The sequence below is a fragment of the Leptopilina heterotoma genome, unplaced genomic scaffold (assembly GCF_015476425.1).
Source record: "Leptopilina heterotoma isolate Lh14 unplaced genomic scaffold, ASM1547642v1 Lhet_123, whole genome shotgun sequence".
NCBI classification, from domain to species: Eukaryota; Metazoa; Arthropoda; class Insecta; order Hymenoptera; family Figitidae; genus Leptopilina; species Leptopilina heterotoma.
The window spans coordinates 4,688,267-4,711,606 of NW_025110842.1; the positions used below are offsets into that span (position 1 = coordinate 4,688,267).

General features: G+C 22.6%; 4 protein-coding genes across 6 annotated transcripts in view; all 4 read right to left on the bottom strand.

Annotated features, from left to right (window-relative positions):
* Window positions 1-6,989, bottom strand: part of LOC122512559 — a 31,379-nt gene extending 24,390 nt beyond the window's left edge. The window contains exons 1-2 of the mRNA XM_043628459.1: window positions 6,813-6,989; window positions 1,968-2,557 (exon numbers count right to left, since the gene is read on the bottom strand). Of these exons, the coding sequence (XP_043484394.1) occupies window positions 1,968-2,557; window positions 6,813-6,870 (648 nt within the window). The 5' untranslated portion in view covers window positions 6,871-6,989. The remainder of the gene's footprint in view (window positions 1-1,967; window positions 2,558-6,812) is intronic.
* A 1,918-nt stretch (window positions 6,990-8,907) lies between these two features.
* On the bottom strand, window positions 8,908-10,855 carry LOC122512368 (putative ankyrin repeat protein RF_0381). Of its 2 annotated transcripts, XM_043628163.1 has the most exons (3): window positions 10,711-10,855; window positions 10,489-10,581; window positions 8,908-9,550 (listed from the first exon to the last, which is right to left on the bottom strand). In XM_043628163.1, the coding sequence occupies exons 2-3, from the start codon at window positions 10,498-10,500 to the stop codon at window positions 9,047-9,049; spliced, it is 516 nt and encodes a 171-aa protein (XP_043484098.1). In that variant the 5' UTR covers window positions 10,501-10,581; window positions 10,711-10,855; the 3' UTR covers window positions 8,908-9,046. The 2 variants fall into 2 exon arrangements, with proteins under 2 accessions (XP_043484098.1, XP_043484103.1); XM_043628168.1 differs by lacking the exon at window positions 10,489-10,581 and having other exon boundaries at window positions 10,711-10,845.
* A 1,875-nt stretch (window positions 10,856-12,730) lies between these two features.
* Window positions 12,731-17,186, bottom strand: LOC122512588 (ankyrin repeat, PH and SEC7 domain containing protein secG-like). Its single transcript, XM_043628502.1, has 3 exons — window positions 16,830-17,186; window positions 16,585-16,675; window positions 12,731-14,442 (listed from the first exon to the last, which is right to left on the bottom strand). Exons 2-3 carry the CDS (start codon window positions 16,594-16,596, stop codon window positions 13,117-13,119), a joined length of 1,338 nt encoding a protein of 445 aa, XP_043484437.1. The 5' UTR covers window positions 16,597-16,675; window positions 16,830-17,186; the 3' UTR covers window positions 12,731-13,116.
* A 1,385-nt stretch (window positions 17,187-18,571) lies between these two features.
* LOC122512589 (26S proteasome non-ATPase regulatory subunit 10-like) lies at window positions 18,572-21,599 on the bottom strand. Of its 2 annotated transcripts, XM_043628503.1 has the most exons (3): window positions 21,013-21,596; window positions 20,761-20,851; window positions 18,572-19,529 (listed from the first exon to the last, which is right to left on the bottom strand). In XM_043628503.1, the coding sequence occupies exons 2-3, from the start codon at window positions 20,770-20,772 to the stop codon at window positions 18,636-18,638; spliced, it is 906 nt and encodes a 301-aa protein (XP_043484438.1). In that variant the 5' UTR covers window positions 20,773-20,851; window positions 21,013-21,596; the 3' UTR covers window positions 18,572-18,635. The 2 variants fall into 2 exon arrangements, with proteins under 2 accessions (XP_043484438.1, XP_043484439.1); XM_043628504.1 differs by lacking the exon at window positions 20,761-20,851 and having other exon boundaries at window positions 21,013-21,599.
* Between the last annotated feature and the right edge of the window lie 1,741 nt (window positions 21,600-23,340).

Genomic DNA, 23,340 nt, shown 5'->3' on the forward strand with positions numbered 1-23,340 from the left:
TCAAATTTCTTCGACAAATTTGATTATTTTTTGAAAAGAATTGAATTCTTGACAAGAACTTTTTAGCATTTTTTTTAAAATAATAAAATTCCTTCGAAAAATTTGATTATTTTTTAAAATAATTCAATTCTTTTTGCAGAATTTTATTATTTCATGAAAATAATTCAATTCTTTTTGCAGAATTTTATTATTTCATGAAAATAATTCAATTCTTGTCAAGAACTTTAAAGAAAATAAAATAAAATAAAAAAAAAATATATAAAAAATAAAAAAATTTTATAAATATTAAATTTTTTAAAATAATTGAATTCCTTCGAAAAATTTGATTATTTATGAAAATAATTGATTTCTTGACAATAAATTAAAATAATTGAATTCTTGCCAAGAAATTTTTTAAAATAATTGAATTCCTTCGAAAAATTTGATAATTTATAAAAATAATTGAATTCCTTCGAAAAATTTGATTATTTTTAAAAAGAATTGAATTCCTGCCAAAAACATTTAAAGATATTTTCAAAAATAATTGAATTCCTTCGAAAAATTTGGTTATTTATGAAAATAATTTAATTCTTGGCAAGGATTTTATAGAAATTTTTTTAAATAATTGCATTTCTTCGAAAAATTCGATTATTTTTGAAAATAATTGAAATCCTTCGAAAAATTTGATTATTTATTAAAATAAATGAATTCCTTCGAATAATTTGATTATTTATGAAAATAATTGAATTCTTGCCAAGAACTTTGTAGAAATTTTTAAGAAATAATCCAATTCCTTCAACAAATTTGATTATTTTTTGAAAAGAATTGAATTCTTGACAAGAACTTTATAGCATTTTTTTTAAATAATTAAATTCCTTCGAAAAATTTGATTATTTTTCAAAATAATTGAATTGTTGACAAGAATTATATAGAAATTCTTAAAAATAATTGAATTTCTTCGAATAATTTTATTATTTATGAAAATAATTGAATTCTTGCCAAGAAATTTTTAAAAATAATTGAATTCCTTCGAATAATTTGATTATTTTATGAAAATCATCGAATTCTTGCCAAGAATTTTATATTAATTTATGAAAATAATTGAGTTCCTTCGAATAATTTGATTATTTGTGTAAATAATTGAATACTTGTCAATTTTATAGAAATTTTTTAAAATCATTGAATTCCTTCGAAAAATTTGAATATTTATGAAAATAATTGAATTTTTTCTACAAATTTTTTTAAAAAATTAAAAATATTTGAAAATAATTGATTTTCTGCAACGAATTAAAATTTTTTTTATGAAAATATTTGAATTTTTTCAACGGATTTTTTTTGTTTTATTGAATAATTGAATTTTTCTTAAAATTGAATTCTTTTGAATTGTATCAATAAAAAATTTTTTAATAATTTTTATGAAAATAGTAAATATTGAAAATTATTGAATTGCAAAAAACTATTGAAACTAATTGAAATTTTGCAAAGAATTCAATTAAAAAAATTTTTTTATATAATTGAATTTTTGGCGAAAGATTATGTTATTTATAAAGATAATTGAATTCTTGATGAGATATTCGTTGAAATTTTTGAAAATAATTGAATTTTATTACTTTTGAAAATAATTGAATTCTTGTGATGAATATTGTTATTTTTGAAAATAATTGAATTTTGAAAGATTTTTTTTTTTTTTAAAGATATTGATTAAAATTCTTAAAAATAATTGAATTTCTGTGAAGAATTTTGTTATTTATCAAGATAATTAAAAACTTTTGAAATAATTGAACAATATTTAAAAATCCATTTTGTGGTCAGAAATAGAAAAATTTATTAAATATTTTATTTATTTTAATCTTTCTTTTTTTGTAAAGAGTAAGTAGTTTTTAAAAATATTCACGCAGAAAAAACTTTCGTTCATTAAAATGTTTCATAAACGTTTGAAAAATGAGGAAAATTAGGAAAAAATAGAAAAAGAGAAAAAAAATACCCACCAAATCGTCGCCAGGTCGTTTTTTCAACGTCGCCAAATCCAAACTCGCCGGTTGCAATATCATTGGATCGGCAATATCTTGTACAATATAATCGGCCAATTTAGCCATTTGTCCACACGTCGTGCGTATTTCTTCAATTGGCTTCTCAGCGAAACGATCCCTTTGAGCGCACGTCGCCATTTCCAATGAGAGTTTGAGCAATTCCGTTTTTTTATCATTGTACTCGAGCTGTCCACTGAATGGCGGACGATCCAGCCAGCAGACAAGTGGCTTCACCGCAGTGATAATTGTCGCCACATCGGCCAGTGTTTGCGTCGACACCGGCTGCAAATCCGTTTGTCTCGATAATTCATTGAATAAACTGTGCGTGAGACACGACAATCGCAACGAGAGTAATTGCAAATTTTCCCGATCCAATTCATAGTGAAAATTTCTCAAGTACTCAACGGCCTCGAGAATTGTCTCTTGATGACCAAGTTTCAATACGCCGAGATGATCCAAATCCTCGGGTCTTAAATTGAGCAATTGCTGGCCATTTACATTGTGATTGGAAAAACTGTGCACGTACGGTAGGACAGAATTATCCAGACCTGCGGGGAAAAAACAATTTTTTCTCAAAATTATTCAAAAGTCACCAATAAATTAATTTTTAAATATAAATATTTTTTAAAGTAATTCAATACAATTTTAATTAAATATTTAATATAATTTCAAAATTTTATTCTGATTTTCCCCGACTTTTCCTGATTTCCAAACGAAATTTTCCCTTTTTTCTAAATCTAAAAAATATTCGGCTATTTACTCTGACAATTATTAGATACTAAAAAAAATATTCCAGTACATTTATAATTACGAATTTCCTTAAATGGAAAATTATTCAAAGTCACCAATAAATTAATTTTTAAATAAATATTTTTTAAAGCAATTCAATACAATTTTAATTAAATTTCCCGAAAGAATACAATTATTTTTAAAAAATATTAATTAAGTATTTTCCGTTAGCAAATTATCTCTATTCATTTGTTTTTTTTTTGAAAATTAATTTTTGTGGGTTATTGTCATTTTTTTAATGTCAAAAAGAAACAAAAAAAAACTCGTTTTATTCACTTCACAAAATTGACAAAAATTCCATTCCATATTTTTTATTTTCCTGACTTTTTCCTAATTTTCATCAAAAATATTTACTTTTTTCTTATCCTGCTAATAAATTGAATTTATGCTACGAATTTTATTATTCATGAAAGAATTTTAAATAATTTAATTCTTACGAAGAATTTAAAAAAATATTTGAAAATAATTGAATTTTCAATGAAAAATGTTATCATTTATAAAAATAATTGAATTTTTCAGAAGAATTTTATTATTTACAAAAATAATTGATTTCTTTAGGCAAATTTTCTTTATTTATGAAAATAATTGAATTTTCTTGAAATATTTTATTATTTATTAAAATAATTGAATTCTTGCGAAGAATTTTTAAAAATTTTTTGAAAATAATTGAAATTTTCTGAAGAATTTTATAAATTTTAGGAAAAATTGACTTTTTTTTTGAAGAATTTCATAATTTAAGAAAACAGTTAAATTTTTTTGGAATATTTTTCTAATTTTATAAAAATAATTGAATTCTTGCGAAGAATTTTTTTTTTAAATTTGGAAAATAATTGAATTTTTGGGAAGAATTTTTAAAACAATTTGAAAAGTCAATTTTAGGAAAAATTGACTTTCTTTTGAAGAATTTCATAATTTATGAAAATAGTTAAATTTTTTTGGAATATTTTTCTATTTTTATAAAAATAATTGAATTCTTGCGAAGAATTTTTTTTAAAATTTGGAAAATAATTGAATTCTTGGGAAGAATTTTAAAAAAAATTTGGAAAATAATTGAATTTTTCTGAAAAATTTTATAAATGTTGAGAAAAATTGAATTTTTTGAAGAATTACATTTTTTCTAAGGATTTTGTAATTTATGAAAATAATTGAATTCTTTCGAGAAATTTTATTAATAATTGTTGAAAACATAATTTAATTACTTTCGAAGAATTTTATTATTTATAAAAATAATTTAATTCTTTCAAAGAATTTTATTAATTAGGTAAATGATTAAATTCTTGCGGCGAATTTTATTAAAATTGATGAAAATAATTGAATTTTTTCATAGAATTTTATTATAAATTTTTTTGAATAATTGAATTCTGTTTGGTAATTTTATAAAAATAGTAGATATTGAAAATCATTGAATTGTGAAAAGTTTTTAAAGATAATTAAATTTTACAAAGAATTCTATTAAACAATTTAATTATTTTTATAAATTGTAAAATCCTCGGCAAGAATTTAATTATTTTCATAAATAAGAAAATTCTTTGCAAGAATTAATATATTTCCATAAATAATAAAATTTTTCGAAGCAATTCAATTATTTTTGTGAAATTCTTGGCAAGAATTCAATTATTTTTGTAAATAACAAAATTCTCCTAAAAATTCAATTATTTTCAATGCAATTTTTAAAAAAATTTCTCGAAAGAATAAAATTATATTTAAAAATATTAATTAAATTTTATTATTTTCAAGAATTTTAATAAGTATTCAATTATTTTCAACAATTTTGATAAAAAATTTTTTTAAATAATTATTATTTTCTAAATATTTTGTCAAATTTCTTTAAAAAATTAAACTATTTTCAATAATTCAGATAAAATTCTTTGAAACAATTCAATTATTTTTGTGAATTGTAAAATTTTCGGCAAGAATTTAATTATTTTCGCATAAATAAGAAAATTCTTCACAAGAATTAAGATATTTTCGAAAATAAAAAAATTCTTTGCAAGAATTAAAATATTTTCGTAAATAATAAAATTCTACAAAAAAATTCAATTATTTTCAAAACAATTTTTAAAAAAATTCCTTAAAAGAATACAATTATATTTAAAAATATTATTTAAATTCAATTATTTTCAACAATTCTGATGAAAAATTCTTGGAATCAAATAATTATTTTTGTAAATTGTAAAATTCTTGTCAAGAATTCAATTATTTTTGTAAATAAATAAAAATCTTTTTATAAATACAATTATTTTCAGACATAATTTTAATTTTTTATAAATAATAAAATTCTTCTTCAATTATTGTTAAAAATTGTAATAAAATTTTTCTAAACAATTCAATTGTTCTCAAAAGTTTTTAATAAAATTCTTCGTAAATTTCAATTATTTTCAAAATTTCCAATTAACATTATTTTTACGAAATTTAGTAAAATTCAGATAAAAAGAATTTTACTAACATTTTTGAGAATAATTGAATTTCTGTGAAAAATTGAATTAATTATGAAAATAATTCAATTCTCATAGTTAATTTTATCAAAATTTTTGATAATAATTAAACTTCTGCGAAGAGTTTTAACAAATTTTTAAAAATAATTGTATTCTTTTGAGGAATTCAATTAAAATTTTTCAAAATAATTGAATTCTTTTAATAAATTTAATTCGAATTTTATTGAATTGAAGATAATTGAATTTCTTGCGAAATTTTTTTGTATTTATAAAAATAATTGAATTCTTGATAGTAACTTTTTATTATTTTCGAAAATAATTGAATTTTTTATGAAAATTTTTGTATTTATGAAAATAATTGAATTCATGAGTGAGTAAATTTTAATATTTTCGAAAATAATTAAAAACAATTGAATTGCTGTGAATAAAATTAGTAATATTACTTTTAAAATAATATAATTAATATAATTGAAAAATTTCTAAACACTTGTAATTTAGTAAAATAAAATTAAAAATAATTGAAATGTTTAAAAAATATTGGAAAATTATCAAGTTTTTGAAGAATTTCGAATAAAAAAAAATTTTTATTAATTGAATTTCCAAACAATGATTTACAATGCAAATTTTCGAAAATAATTGAATTGCAGAAAATAATTTTTCGCCAATTTTGAAATTTATTCGACTTTATCCAAAATCTGCATTTTTTAAAATCAATTTTGAGGTTAGAATTTAAATAATTAATATAGAATATTTAATATAATAACGAAAATGTTCAATGTAATTATTCAACAATAAAAAAATTCATTCGAATAAACTTATAAAAAAGTTAGAATTTATTTACAGAATAATTTTCAATAGAAGAAAAATAGAATAGAATAAAAAATGACTATATTATTCTATTGAAGAATCCACCACGAAATCGCAACTAAAATATTTCAAGTATTCAGAATATTTAGTTTATCATAATATAGCTCTTTATTAGCAAAAGGCAAAAAGAAACCTCAAGGCCATTTGGGAAAATTAGGTTATGTTTATACTTGAAAAAATAAAAAAAAAACTTTCACTCCTCATTATTGTAATTGTAAATAGTACGAAACAAACGAAATAATAATGAATAATATCAATTTGAGAACAACAAAAAAATTTGGTTAAAATCTCCAAAATAGGGGAATTTGACATTTCCGTATATTATTATAATATACATATATACAAAGTGTTGGAGATAAAAAAGAAACACAAGAACAATTTTTATGAATGATTTCAAATTTATGAATCACACACATCAACATCACTTGAAATTGATCTATGCGTAGAGTAATATATATGTATGACGAATAAAACGGGTGGGGGCGTATTACACAGGAAATGAATTTTCCCACGGAGAAAAACACACACTTATAAGTTATTTTGAGAATGTTTGTGATGGGTATATTAATAATTGAGATGGGTGAAGAGGAAGAGGGGGGAGAAAGTATTAAACTTGCACTACACACTCTCGATTCATTGGGAAAAAAACGGTTAAAATCACTTCGAAATAAATATATTGTATAAGAAAAAAAGGTGTAATTTTTTTCCAAACCTTTCAACCATTCACAAACTTGATCTGTTTTCCATTCGGCCACATTAACATACGCCATGACCCGCGTTCAAGTCATGACTCCGCACTGTATTACTCTCGTTGTCTGTGAGCTGCAAGTGCAGAAAATATACATGAATAGAGGGAGGAGAGAGATGATCCTTTTGTGTATGATCTTTCTTGCGCTATTATCATCATCGCTCGGTCGATAAAGTAGAGACTCACCTTCGCTTGGTTCCAAGCGGCTGTGTTGGAGAAATCTTCCTTATCGACATATTTTTGATATTAAACTAAGGAACAATTGAAAAATAAACAGATATTTATTATTTATTTAACTTATTTAGATTCTACATTTTTTCTATTTATTTATCTTATTTAGTTATTTTACAAAAATATGTGATAATAATGAGGATGAGATGAGGAAATTTTTCTATTAAAACTTTAACTTTATTACAATTTTTTAACAACAATTTTAGAAATCGGGCGAGGATTTTCTAAGGAATGTTTGTTAATTTACGTATCTAGGAAAATACTTTTTATTATTTTTCTTTTTTCACAATCGAACGAGATGAAAATTTGTTTAAAAAAGTACGTGAATTTTCATGAAAGGGTTAAATTGATAATAATTGGTAAAACCGGTAAAATATCGTAAAAACGTAAAATCCGTAAAGCTGTCACGTAATAACTGTCAAAAACATAACCTATAATTTTTAAATAAAATTTACAATGTTTACATGATTTACATTTTATTTTTGCTTTTTATTTATACTTATTAAAATATTTATGCAACATTTAAGTTCTCAAAAAAAACATAAATAATAATTTAAATATTCATTTAATTTCAAAGTAGGAAAAAAATTATTTAAAACGTTATTAATAATTATAACGAAATATTAGTAAAATAAATATCAATAATATACAAAGTAGAAGTGAAAAAGGTAACAATAAAACTTAATTTTTGAATAATTTCTTAATAAAAATGTTTAAAATTCAATTATTAAGTACATAATTAATTATAATTGTTTATATTTTCAAAAAAATTTAATATAATTCTTAGCAAGAATTCAATAATTTTCCCCAAAAGAATAACATATTCTTTGGAAAAAATTCAATTATTTTTATGAATAGTAAAATTTTTTGCAATGAATTTCAATTATTTTCTAAAATTTTAATAAATCCCTTCGAAATAAACAAATTATTTTTATACTAAAATTTTTTTGGAAAAAATCAATTATTTTTAAAAGAATTTTAATAAATTTTCTGTAATAAATTTCAATTTTTGTAATTTAAAAAAAATTTTTTTTTTCGAAAAAAATTAAATTCTTTTTTGAATATTTTAAATAAATCCTAAAAAACAATTCAATTTTTGAAATACAATAAAATAAAATAAAATAAAATAAATAATAATAATAATAATAATAATAATAATAATAATAATAATAATATAAAATTTCATGAATGAATTCAATTTGTTTCCTAAAATTCAGATAAAATCCTTCGAAACAAGCCAATTATTTTTATAAATTATAAAATTCTTTAGCAAAAATTTAATTATTTTAAGAGCAATTTTAATAAAAGTTTCTGTAAAGAATTTTTTTTTTTTTTTGAATTTTGAATATTCTTCATACAAATGTATAAGTATCGGTCCGCTGAACAGGCTTTTCACCATATTATCTTAAATGACAATGTGTATAGTTGACGTCTGCTACGACATTGACAATTTTTAATTATTATCCACTGATCATGGATAATAGTTCCCAACTCCAATTCTTTGGGGAAATTAATAACATTATTATTATAACGTTGTTATAATTTTTTAATGTTTAATAAAAATTAAAAATATTAAATATAAATTTGTTGCTAATAATAAATTATTAATTTTATATAATAAACAATTTCCATATATAAGATTACATCAAGTTTGCGGCAACCTTTAGTGCAATATTGCAGCAAGCTTGTAGTGCAAACTTGGGCAAGGTGGGACATTTTAACATTATGACAACCTTGCAGTAATGTTATACGGCAATATTGCCAATATTTCTGCAAGGTTACGTGCTCTCTGGGAAGGAATTTCTGTTAATTTTATTTTATAAATTTGATTTTTCTTCATTTTTTTTTATATAAATATCTAAAAATTAGTTATGTTACAGAATAAAAGAAACTAAACTTAGTACAAATTCAACTAAAAATATTTTAATAATAGAAAAAAAAAATAACTTCGAAAAATCATCTACGGACTAACTTGGTACATTACTATTATACCTATTACCAGGCTCTAGCAATAATTTGACAATCTCTTCATGACCCTTTTTAGCTGCAATAGACAAGGCGGTTTCTTGAATACAATTTACTTCATTTATATCAGCTCCTTTAATTAAAAGCATTTTAAATATTTCAGTATTTCCCTTTCTAGCAGAAACATAAAGTGGTGTGTTGCCATTATCATTTTTACAATTAATTTCGGCTCCAAATTTCGGCTCTAGTAATAATTCGACAATCTCTTTATGACCATTTTCAACTGCAATGTGCAATGCGTACTTTTCTTCATTAATATCAGGACGATACTTTAAAATTTCCTCAACAATCAATAAATTTCCTGCATTAACAGCGTGATATAAAATGGTTTTTCCATCCCTATCTTGATCATTAATGTTAATTTCTTTTTGTAAAAGCTCCTTTACAGTTTCTGCATTCCCCTCATTGATGGCACAACGAAGTTGAAGCATATTGTTTTGAATTATCTGCAACAATACAAATACAAAAGAAATTAATAAATTCAAGCTACTTTTTATGCGTTAAGTAGATAAATTTCCAATTTTTTTTAAGGGGAATGAGAAGTGTGCAAATTATGTCAAAATTCAACATTTATTTTCTCGCTTATTTTATTATAAAATTTAAAAAGCCTTTTTGCTTGATGAAAAGTATAATTTGAAGTATTAAAAACAATAAACAAAATTTTTAAATTGTTACATTATGTTAAGCTGTAGAGGGCGTCAAAAACGATGCTTTTATTTTGAGGCGAACTCTTAAAGTTGGGGTAAGTTAAGTTAAGTTAAGTTGGGTAGTTGGGATATTTAATTTCCAAATTTTTTCAAAGTTTCTGAATTTAATTATTCGAAAATTTCTACATTATGAAAAACTTTAGTAATTTATCAATTATGCATTTTAAAATAATGACAGAATACAGCTGTTTATTACACTGAAAGAATTTTGTTACGAAATTCAGCAGAATAATATTTGTATTTGATATAATTAGTTACGATTTAGGGAAATTGAGAATTCTATGAACTATCGTTTACCGTTTTTAAGAATGACTAAAATTAAAATAATAATAGATTTAATACTGCAGTAGAACAGGAACTAAAATTATCGTTTGAAAAATTGAAAATCTATTATGAAAACATCAAATGGTAAATAGTATTAGATTACGAATTTTATAGGTATTATTACGAATTGTTCCTTGTTCGTTACTCGGTAGTTGGAATTATATTCACTGTTTAAATAATTTTAAACATTAGTGAAAGTAATTATTGAATCATTGTGAAGAATTGTATAAAAATTTTGTTAAATAATTGATTTTTCTTTAAATGCTATACTCTAAATAAATTAAGTCCCTGTGGAAATTTTATTCCTTTTTTTCTGAAAATATTAGTCTAGTTTTAGAAAAATTTCTTCTTACCTCGGAATTCATTTTGAATTGTATAGTTTTTGTTGAAAATTTGTCGTGGAAGTATTTCTTTTCACAATTATCGCAAACCAAAATTAAAACAATCTAGAACAAATGTTTGCATATGTAAATTAGTTACAATTTAAATTTTATAATTTATATGAATAAACGCGTAGATGAAAATAAATGAAATGAATAAACGGAGTAAATATAAAAATATATAAAATTACTTACGCAATTAGTAAAACTGGAATTAACAAATTCCGCAAAGATAATTTTTCTTTAAATAATTATGTGAAATTCACTTTGAAGGTAGACATTCGCTTACTTCGAATTTCAATTTAACATTGTAACGCAGATAACACAATTGATAGCATTTATAATAATCTCAATAGTTTATTATAATCTCAATGACAGTTACATGTATTGTTTGTCAATATTGATAATTGATAAAATTGTTATCTCGATCTTTAATAATAATAATAATAATAATAATAATAATAACTTCCGGTGGGTGTGGGACTTTCCACAATGCATCGTAAGTTATTTAATTTTCCATTAATAATAATTTTAATAAAATTCAATAATAATAATTTCAATTATTAAGAAACATGATTATTTTAAAAACATGAATAAAAATTGTTCGTAAAAATTCAATTATACTTTCAAAATTTACAATTAAAATTATTAAAGAAATTCCATTATTTAAAAAAAAATCAAAGAAATTCTTCAAAAGAATTTAATTAGGATTTTCATAAATTTTTATAAAATTCTTCGCAAGAATTCAATTATTTTCATTAGGGGTCATTCAAATATTACGTAAGCATATTTTTCAGGTTTTTAGACCCCCCCCCTCCCCCATGTAAGATTTTTTATGTGCATTAGCGACATTTTTTCTAATGGAAATAAGCAATAGCTAGACCCCTCCCTCCCCCTTCAATGCTTACTTAATACTTGAATGGTCCCTTAGTAATAAAAATTCTTCGAATTCGATTCTTCGATCATTTCAAGAATGATATCAACATTTTTTTCAATAATTGAATTCATTTAAGAAAAAAAATTAACATTGTATTGAAATTAAATTCTTCGAAAGAATTCAATAATTGCATTAAAAATAATTAAATTCTTATTAAGATTTTTATTAAAATTCATTAAAATAATTTAATTGTTTTGAAGAATTTATTTCAATTTTCTTGAAAATAATAAAGTTTTCATAAATAATTTTTACTGAAAATTTCTCGAAAAAATTTGAAAATAATTGAATTCATCTCAAGAATTTTATCAACATTTTTTTTAAATAATTGAATTCTTTCGAGAAAATGTAATTAAATATTTTTTTAAAAAAATGCAATTATTTTCTAAAATTTTAATAAATCCATCGAAACAATCAAATTATTTTTATAGTAAAATTCTTTGCAAAAACTCAATTATTTTAGAAAGAATTTTTTTTCCAAAGAAATTTAATAAACTTTGTTGTAAATAATTTAATTCTTTCTTTTTTAATTTTGAATATTATTAAAAAAAAATGCAAATATTTTGTAAAATTTTAATAAATCAATCAAAACAATTCAATTATTATTTTAAATAGTAAAATCTTTGTAAAAATTAAATTATTTTCAATACAATATTTTAATAAAATTTTATGAAGGAATATTTTTTGAAAAAGTTCAATTATTATTTTCTAAATTTCTTTATAAATATCCTTCGAAACAATTCAATTTTTACATTCTCATCACACGAGAAAGTATTGGTTTTGGTAGAAAATTGATTTTTGCTAATTTTTATGAAATCTTCACGTTTTTTGGTGCCCTGAACCCCAAAAAAAACATGATTATGATAACTTTTAAAAAAAATTATCGAATCGTTTTCAAATTTAACACACTTAAAGCTGGTGTAAAAATGAAGACTAATTTCGTTAGCCAGACATTTTTGTCAAAAACTACAATACTTTCAAAATTTTGCGAATTCAATTTTTCCAAATTTTCGTTCGCATATTATTATAGCTTAGAAAATACAAACAACTTTTCTTTAGAACATTTTTTTCATAGGAAATCTACTTTCGAAGTTATACTCTTCTTTTAAAAAAACTCAAAAATACCAAAATAACGCTAAAAATCAAAATTTTTTTCCAAGAAAAAGTACAATTTATCTGTTTACTAAATAAATTATTATTATTATTATTATTATTATTTGTATTTTTTTATTAATTTTTTTATTTTATCAGGAAAGATATAAAAAGACTGTACTTCATTAATTTGTAAAATAGTCATTTTATTTCCAATTAGAATTCTTTACTTACTATTCATTTTTATGTAAATATAAAAATACTTAACTTAAGTATAGAAAAAACAAATTTCCTATTCTATAGGAATAAGGAATTCCCATTAACTTTATTTTATAAATTTAATTTTTCTTCACTTTCTCTATATATCTAAAAATTAGTTAATTAACATTAATTTTACAGAAAAAAAATTATGGTACAATACCAACTGAAAACATTCTAATAATAGAGAAGAAATAACTTCGAAAATTCATCTGCGTACGTAGATCCAATTTTAGAAAAAAGAAAATCTGTCTATCTGACAGTTCTACAGCGAAATTAAAATTTATCAAAAAATGATTATTTGAAAACTAAATTGTTTACAAATTTAGGTTTACAAGAGGCTGACAAGCTTTAATTAAAATGCTTAAGTCCTCGTCATTTAGAAAACTAAGTATTTTTTCATGATAACATTGTGGTGACTCGGTGAAGTTGTTATAAAAAAGAGGAAAAAATTGATAACATTGGTCTAGTAATCCTCTTCTTTTCATACACTTTATGAAATTACAGTTTATCATGTTGCCGTAAAATGGAAATTTTGCTTCATAATCCAATGATTTTAGAGTCTGTACAATGTTCTCATTTTTCATGTACTTGAATAATGAACAATAGTTAATCAATATGTCAAAGAACGAAATATTTGTATCATTAATCTTTTCATTCTTCAAATACAATATTTCTTTCTCACATTCTTTTTGAAACTTTTCTTCCAGGTAAGTTTCACTCGAAAATAGTGAATATCTTTCAAGTACAAATAAATTTGCTATTGCTCTTTTAATAAAGTGGAAGTGAAAAGCACTTTGCCCACAAAATAATAAATATTTGAAAAAATCAAAGTCGGCACCAAACTCTAGCAATAATACAGCATTCCTTTCATTGTAACTAAGTTTAACTGCAATGTGTAAAGCAGTTTCGTTTTTCAAATTTACTGCATTTACATCAGCTCCTTTAATTAATAGCATTTTAATTATTTCTTTATTTCCTTGTCGGGCAGAGAAATGAAGTGGTGTGGCTCCATTTTTATTTTTACAATTAATTTCGGCTCCAAATTCAAGCAAAAATTTAACAGTCTCAACATGACCATTTTTAACTGCCATGTGCAAGGCGGTTTCTTTTTTACGTGTTAGTGCATTTACATCAGCTCCTTTAATTAAAAGCATTTTACAGATTTCTTTCTTGCCCCTATCAGCAGCAAAATGAAGTGGTGTATCACCATAAACATTTTTACAATCAATTTTGGCACCAAACTCTAGAAGTAATTTAACAGTCTCTTCACGACCTTTTTGAGCCGCAAAGTGCAAGGCTGTTTCTTCATGTTCATTTACTGCATTTACATCAGCTCCTTTAATTAAAAGCATTTTACAGATTTCTTCATGTCCTCTTTCAGCAGAAACATGAAGTGGTGTGACGCCAATTTTATTTTTACCATTAATTTCGGCACCAAATTCTAGCAATATTTTTATCAACTTTTCAAAATCTTTTTCCTCTTTCATTAAATGTCCTGCATTGACAGCGTGATATAAAATGGTTTCTCCATTCCCGTTTTGATCATTAATGTTAATTCCTTTTTGTAGAAGCTCCTTTACAGTTTCTACATTTCCCTCATTGATGGCACAACGAAGTTGACGCATATTGTTTCGAATTGTCTGCAACATTATAAATACAGATAATAATTACTATAAAACATTAAGAAATCCATTACTCGAAGTCATTGATTTCTTCATGTTCTATAATAATGAATAATTATTAATAAAAATAATTTATAATAATTAAAATCATTATCAATTCAATTATTATTTTTAAGAATTTTTATCTAAAATTCTTCTTTATATATTGATCATTTTTAATAATTTTCGAAAAAGTTCTTTGGAAATTTCCAAATTCATTTCTTTACAATATTCAATTTTACGAAATTTCAATTATTCGTAAATTCATTAATTAAATAAATATTAGAAAATAGAAACTAAAAATAATATTTAGAAAACTCAATTAAACTTTTTCAAAAAAATTAATTACAAAATTCAATTATTTTTTTAAATTCACGCTACATTGCATTTAATATTCTATTATCTAAAAGTTGAACTGAAATTCATTTTTTATGAAAATCAATTTTTATTAGAAAATTCTACTAGAATTGAATTATTTAAATAGAAATTTAAATGCAAAAACGCAAAGAAATAATTTATTGAATAATTGAACGTTTCTTAAAATTCAATTCCCATAAAAAATCGTTATCAACAAATTTTCAAATAATTGAATTCTATCAACGAATTTTAATAAAATTTTTAAGAATAATTACATTTTTCGACAAAATTCGATTAAAATTGTATTAAAAATGTTAAAAATAAATAAAATAATTGCGAAATTCTGCATTGAATTTAATTATTTATGAAAATAATTGAATTCTTGCCAAGAATTTTATTAAAATTTTTAAAAATAATTAAATTCTTGTAAAAAATTAACAGGAATTCAATTATTTAAAAAAAATTTAATAAAATTCTTGGCATAAATTAAAAATAACAAAATTCTTAGCAGATCTTCAATTACTTTAAGAAATTTTAATAAAATTTTCGCAAGAATTTAAATATTTTCGTAAAATAATAAAAATCTTTGCAGAGTTTCAATTATTTTCAAAAGTCTTAATAAAATTCTCTTTGCAAGAAATTAATTATTTTCAAAAATATCAGAATTTTAGCAGAAATTCAAACATTTTAAAGAGTTTTGATAAAACTTTTTTTTGGTAGAAACTTAATTATTTTTAATACAATTTAAAAAAAAATGCGTCTCGATAAAATTCAATTATTTTAAAAATTTTAATGAAATTCTTGGAAAGAATTCAATTTTTATAATCTAAGATTTTAACTGAAATCTATTTTTAAATCAATGTTTATGAGAAAATTCTACCAGAATTCAATTATTTAAATACAAATAAATAATTTATTGAATAATTGAATGTGTCTTGAAATTCAATTCCTATTAAAAATTTTATCAACAAATTTTTAAATAAATAAATTCTTTGGACGAATTTTAATAAAATTTTTAAGAATTTTTTCGAGGAATTCGATTAAAATTCTATTGATAATAATTGAATTCTCCTAAAAAGAATTTTATTACTTTTGAAAATAATTGAAATTTTGCAATGGATTTTATTAAAATTTTTGAAAATAATTGATTTCTTACCAACAATTTTATTAAAATATTTAAAAATAATTGAATTCCTGAAAAGAATTTTATTCTTTATGAAAATAATTGAATTTTTGAAAAGAAATTTTTTAATATTTACGAAAACAATGGAATTGTCGGCGAAGAATGTCATGATTTATAAAAATAAATGAACTTTTAGCGAAAAATTGAATCATTTTTTAAAATAAGTGAATTTTAGCGAAGTGTTTTATTAATTTTATTTATATTTCTGTTTTAACAAAAATTTCCAAAAAAATAATTGACTCTTACAAAAAATTTCATTATTTACGAAAATAATTGAATTTTTGTCAAATCATTTTAATATTAATGAAAATAATTGATTTTTCGTAAAAATTCTCTAAAAATTATGAATTCTGGCGAAGAATAAATTTCACTAATTGAATTCTTGACAAAAATTTTATTATTTATGACAATATTTGAATTTTGGATGAATTTTATCAATTTTTTTAAATTAAATAATTGAATTCTTTGACCTGAACATTAAAAAAGTCTTGGAACTGGATATTATTACGTCCATGTTCTACTTCATTTTTTTTTTTTTTGAAAATATTAGTATTTATAATTTGAAATAAAATTCTTCTTACCCGGGAATTCATTTTGAATTGTAGTTTTTGTTGGAAATTTGTCGTGAAAGAATATCTTTTCACATTTGTCGCAAACCAAAATATAATAAATCTAGAACAAAAGTTTGCATATATGTAAATTAGTTACAATTCAAATTTCATAATTTATATGAATAAACGCGTAAAAGAAAATAAATGAAATGAGTAAACATAGAAAGTGAGGTTATGTTCGCACTTTCATGGAAAAATAATTGAGAATTACTTACGCGCTTACGCAATTAGTAAAACTGGAATTCACCAATTCCACAAAGATATTTTTTCTTTAAATAATTGTGAAATTCACTTTGAAAGTAGAAAATCGCTTATAAACTTAGAATTTCAATTTAACATTGTAATGACATATTTTATGTCTTGTTAGAACAGGAAAACTAATAAACAGTTGTTTTAAACACTATAGTGATTAATAATTCCGATAATTCCTGACAACTACATGTCCTGTTTGTCAATCTTGTTAATTGCGATAGAATATATTGTTAAAAATCTTATAGAACTTTTCATATTTCATCGTTTCATCTCGATTTCGAATAATAATAATAATAACTTCTGCTGCGCGACGCGCGTGGGAGGTGGGACTTCCCAGAATGCAACATAAGGCCGCACTCACACCGTCGTTTGCTGCCAGCCTGCAGGTTGTCATGGTAACCTCTTAAGACTATGAGAGTAAGAGAGTCAGACAATTCAAATTATGTTTTCTCTCCCTTACTCTAATTGTTCCACAAAAGCTGTGAGTGCGCTTATTTTGTTCGCTTAGGCCAAAGTCCCATGGCAACGTTTTGCGTTGCGTTGTAATGAGAGAGAATGCAGCAAACGTATATTTGCGTCTTTTTCTCTCCCATTACGACGCAACGCAAAACGCTGTCATGGGACTCCACCCTTATTCATAAATAAAGAATTGAAATTAGTATATGTTTAAATTTACAAAAACGCCTCTGTCACTGTCGGTTACTTTAGAAATTCTCCAATATGGCCGCCGACAGAGAGAAAATTGACGTATTTAGTACATGAAAATGCTATATTTATTACAACTACAAAATTTTAAAGTGTTTGTGAAAGTGAATTATAATTTTATAATAGCAAGGAATTATTTATTTTGTGAATAAGCAATGGAATTTGAACCCAAATTCTGAAAGTCTCCTAATAATGGAAATTATAATTATTATACGGTAGCTTTATAGTGAATGAAAATAAACTGTTTAAGCTTCAAGCTAACATACTTAGAATCGAAACAACACTATAGTCCTTTATTTTTAACCTATAAACTATAAAAATATATATTTAAATTAAATAATGTCAGTTATTAATCATTCAAATGAATATTCTCATAAATTTTCTTTTCCTCGATAATTTACCACAATTTTCTTTCTCACCTGCTCCGATTTCAATTTTACCAAGAATTTTTAAACACTAGTGTTTGCAATTAATTGTTATATTTAGAAATAAACAATAATTAAACAATTTTATAATTATTATTAATTAATAAATCAATTTATCAAATATTTATCTACCATTTAAAAAGAAAATTAAAATATTAATGTCCCTTTTTTCTTCAATTCTCCAGAAAATTACAGAAAACAATAAAATTTTGATTTTTTAACTAAAAAAAAGGAGATCAGTTTACTAAGAATTAGAATTATTTGCAGGAAAGAAATTTGTAAAAAGTATATTCCAATAAACATAATAATTTTTTATTCCAAAATACAATACTTACTTTTAATTCTAATTAATATATAAGTATAAAAATACCAAACTTAAACATTATTTCCTATTCTTCAGGAATAAAGAACTTCCATTAACTTTATTATCAATTTTTTAATTGACTTTTTTTTATTTATTTTATATTATATTTTTAAATTTGTTAAATTTAACATTAATTCCATAAAAAAAATCGTATAAAATTTTTAAAGAACAGAAAAATTCATATAAATGGAGAAAAAAAATAATTTCGAAGGAGCGTTGTAATTTTCTTTATTACAAAAAAAAATCCGTCTATCTGAAATACTTTCCAACGAAGTTTACTTGTTAATCGGCAGACAAGCTTTAATTAAAATACTTAAGTCCTTGTCATTTAGAAAACTAAGTGTTTTTTCGTGATAACATTGTGGTGACTCGGTGAAGTTGTTATAAAAAAGAGGAAAAAATTGATAACATTGCTCTAGTAATTCTCTTCTTCTCATACCCTTTAAGAAATTACAGTTTATCATGTTGCCGTAAATTGGAAACCTTGTTTCATAATCCAATGATTTTAGAGTCTGTACAATGTTCTCATTTTTCATGTACTTCACTAATAAACAATGGTTAATCAATACGTCAAAGAATGAAATTTTAATATTACTAATCTTTTCATGCTTCAAGTACAATATTTCTTTCTCACATTCTTTTTGAAAATCATTGTCCATGTCCCTGGAACTCAAATATAGAAGATTTTTTTGGCTTACAAATAAATTTGCTGTTTTTCTTTTAATTAAGTAGCAATCAATAACTTTACGAGATTTACTAGATATTCGATAAATTAAATTAATTTCGGCACCAAACTTTAGTAATAATTCAATAATCTGTTCATGTTCAAATTCAGCTGCAAAGTCCAAGGCTGTTTGTCTAATAATATTTCGTGCATTTACATCAGCTCCTTTAATTAGAAGCATTTTACAAATTTCTTCATGTCCTCTTTTAGCAGAAACATGAAGTGGTGTGACGCCAATATTATTTTGACAATTAATTTCGGCACGAAATTCTAGCAATAATGCAACAATCGCTTCATCACCTCTTCGAGTTGCCATGTGCAAGGCGGTGTCTCCATTCCTATCCTGATCATTAATGTTAATTTCTTTTTGTAAAAGCTCCTTTACAGTTTCTACATTTCCCTCATTGATGGCACAACGAAGTTGACGCATATTGTATCGAATTGTCTGCAACATTATGAATACAGGTAATAACTATAAAACATGAAGAAATCCATTACTCGAAGTAATCCATTTCTTCATGTTGTATAATAATTAATAATTATTAATAAAAATAATTTATAATAATTATAATCATTATCAATTCAATTATTATTTTTAAGAATCTGAAACTAGAATTCTTCGATTATTTTTTTAAATTTTCGAAGAAGTTCTTTGACAATTTCCAAATTCATTTCTTTACAATATTCAATTTTACGAAATTTCAATTAATTCTTCAAAAGAATTTAAAAAAATCAATTTTTATAAACACATACATTTTTTCCAGGAATTAAAAAATAAACTTTTAAGAATAATTATTACATTTTTCGAGCAATTCCTGTGAAATTGAATGAAAAATAATATTGAAATACCAGAAATACTGCGATGAATTTTATTAAAATTTTTAAATATAATTGAATTCCTAAAATGAATTTTATTCTTTATTAAAATAATTGAATTTTTGCGAAGAAATGTTTTAATATTTACGAAAACAATGGAATTGTCGGCGAAGAATATCATGACTTATAAAAATAAATGAACTTTTGGCGAAAAATTGAATCATTTTTTAAAATAAGTGAATTTTAGCGAAGAGTTTTATTAATTTTATTTATATTTCTGTTTTAACAAAAATTTCCAAAAAAATAATTGACTCTTACAAAAAATTTCATTATTTACGAAAATAATTGAATTTTTGTCAAATCATTTTAATATTAACGAAAATAATTGATTTTTTGTAAAAATTCTCCAGAAATTATGAATTCTAGCGAAGAATAAATTTTACTAATTATCAAAATAATTTAATTTTTATGAAGAAAAAATATTTACGAAAAAAATTATATTATCGGAGAAGAATTTCATTATTTTTGAAAAAAATTTGAATTTTTGGAGGAGAAATTTAATATTTATGAAATTAATTGAATTTTTGCAGAAGAATTTTATCATTTATTAAATTAATTGAATTCCTAGCGACGAATTTTAATGTTTATGTGAAAAATATTTGAATTCTTGACAAAAATTTTATTATTTATGACAATATTTGAATTTTGGATGAATTTTATCAATTTTTTTAAATTAAATAATTGAATTCTTTGACCTGAACATTAAAAAAGTCTTGGAACTGGATATTATTACGTCCATGTTTTACTTCTTTTTTTTTGAAAATATTAGTATTTATAATTTTAAAGAAAATTCTTCTTACCCGGGAATTCATTTTGAATTGTAGTTTTTGTTGAAAATTTGACGTGGAAGAATTTCTTTTCACATTTGTCGCAAACCAAAATATAATAAATCTAGAACAAATGTTTGCATATGTAAATTAGTTACAATTCAAATTTCATAATTTATATGAATAAACGCGTAAATAAAAATAAATGAAATGAATAAACCGAATAAACACAAAAAGTGAGGTTATGTTTGCACTTTCATGGAAAAATAATTGAAAATTACTTACGCGCTTTCGCAATTAGTAAAACTGAAATTCACTAATTCTTCAAAGATATTTTTTCTTTAAATAACTGTGAAATTCAGTTTGAAAGTAGAAAATCGCTTATAAACTTCGAATTTCAATTTAACATTGTAATGACATATTTTATGTCTTAGAGCAGGAAAACTAATAAACAGTTGTTTTAAACACTATAGTGATTAATAATTCCGATAATTCCTGACAATTACATGTACTGTTTGTCAATCCTGTTAATTGCGATAGAATATATTGTTAAAAATCATGTAAACTTTTCATCTCGATCTCGAGGAATAATAATAATAACTTCTGCTGCGCGTGGGACTTCCCAGAATGCTTCATAATGCCGCACTCACACCGTCAGTTGCTGCCTGCCTGCAGGTTGTCATGGTAACCATACATAAGACTATAAGAGTAAGAGAGTCAGACAATTCAAATTATGTTTTCTCGCCCTTACTCTAATTGCTCCACAAAAGCTGTGAGTGCGCCTTAAGTTATTCAAATTTTTTTTTCTTCTATTGGGAACATTGGGAATTGATTTAAATCGGATGCCAACTGGTGGCGGAAAATCAAACTATTTAAATACCCCGATTCTATCAAAGTTAACAGTGGGTGTTTTCGACGTTGACACTCTGAGCGCTCTGAAAGTACGAAACGTGGTTGGTTGGGCTAGGGGAATTCTGAATGTTGATTGGCTGAACTTCAAAATTCATAGTTTTATGCTCTGGTTTCCACACTCTGTATCGCTCGGTATCAAAGGTCCGAGCGATACAGAGTGTGGAAACCAGAGCATAAAACTATGAATTTTGAAGTTCAGCCAATCAACATTCAGAATTCCCCTAGCCCAACCAACCACGTTTCGTACTTTCAGAGCGCTCAGAGTGTCAACGTCGAAAACACCCAGTGTCAAATGTAAATAATATTTAATTTTCGAAAAATATAATAATCTCAATATAGCTTATTATAACACTTATAACAGATTTTATGTCTTAAAAGAGTAAAACACTATAGTTTTAAACAAGTGATTAATAATTCCTGACAAATACATGTACTGTTTGTCAATCCTGCGTCAATCTTGATAATTGATAGAATTGTTATCTCGATCTCAAATAATAATAATAACTTCTGGTGGGTGTGGGACTTCCTACAGCTACAATGCATCGTAATGTTATTCAAATTTTTTTCTATTTCTAAAAATAAAATTACTTACGTGTGGAAAATTTAATTGAAAATAAATAATTTTTTAAAGTATTTTTATTATAATTTTGATTATTTATTTATTTATTTTTTATTGCTTTTAAAGAATTTTAATTGAAAATTATGGAAATAATTGAATTCTCAAAAATTTTAATGAGTTTCAAGTGTAAATCGAATAAAAATGAAAATAATAATAATAATAATAAGTTCAATTATTAAGAAACACGATTATTTTAAATAAACATGAAAGAAATTGTTCGTAAAATTCAATTAAATTTTCAATTAAAATTATTAAAAAAAGTTTTATTATTTTAAAAAAATTCAAAAAAAATTTTCAAACAAATTTAATTAGGATTTTTATTAATTTTTATAAAATTCTTCACAAGAATTCAATTATTTTCATTAGTAATAAAAATTCTTCGAATTCGATTCTTCGATCATTTGAAGAATTATATCAACATTCTTTTCAATAATTTAATTAATTTAAGAAAAAAAATTATAACATTGTATTAAAATTAAATTCTTCGAAAGAATTCAATTCTTCTAAATACACTTTTAATAAAATTCTTCTCAAAAATTCAATTATTTTTATAGAAATATAATAAATTTTTTCGCAGGGATTCAATTATTTCAAAAAGTCCTAATAAAGTTATATTATTTAATAAAATGCAATTATTTTCTAAAATTTGAATAAATCTTTCAAAGCATTTCAATTATTTTTATAAATATAGTAAAATTCTTTCCAAAAACTCAATTTTTTTAAAAAGAATTTTCATAAAATTTCTTGAAAGAATTAATTCTTTTTTTAATATTCAATATTTTTAAAAAAAAATCAATTATTTTCAAAAATTTTATTAAATTCCTCAATACAATTTAATTTTTTTTTTCTTTTTTTTTTTTTTTTATTATTATTTATTTTTATAGTAAAATTATTTGCAAAAATTTAATATGATTTTAAAAACAATTTTCATAAAATTTCTTGACAAAATTCAATATTTTTCAAAAAAAAAGATTGAATTGTTTTCTAAAATTTTAATAAATCCATCAAAATAATTCAATTACATTTTTATAATAAAATTCTTTGTGAAAATTCAATTTTATTTTTAAAAGAATTTTAATAAA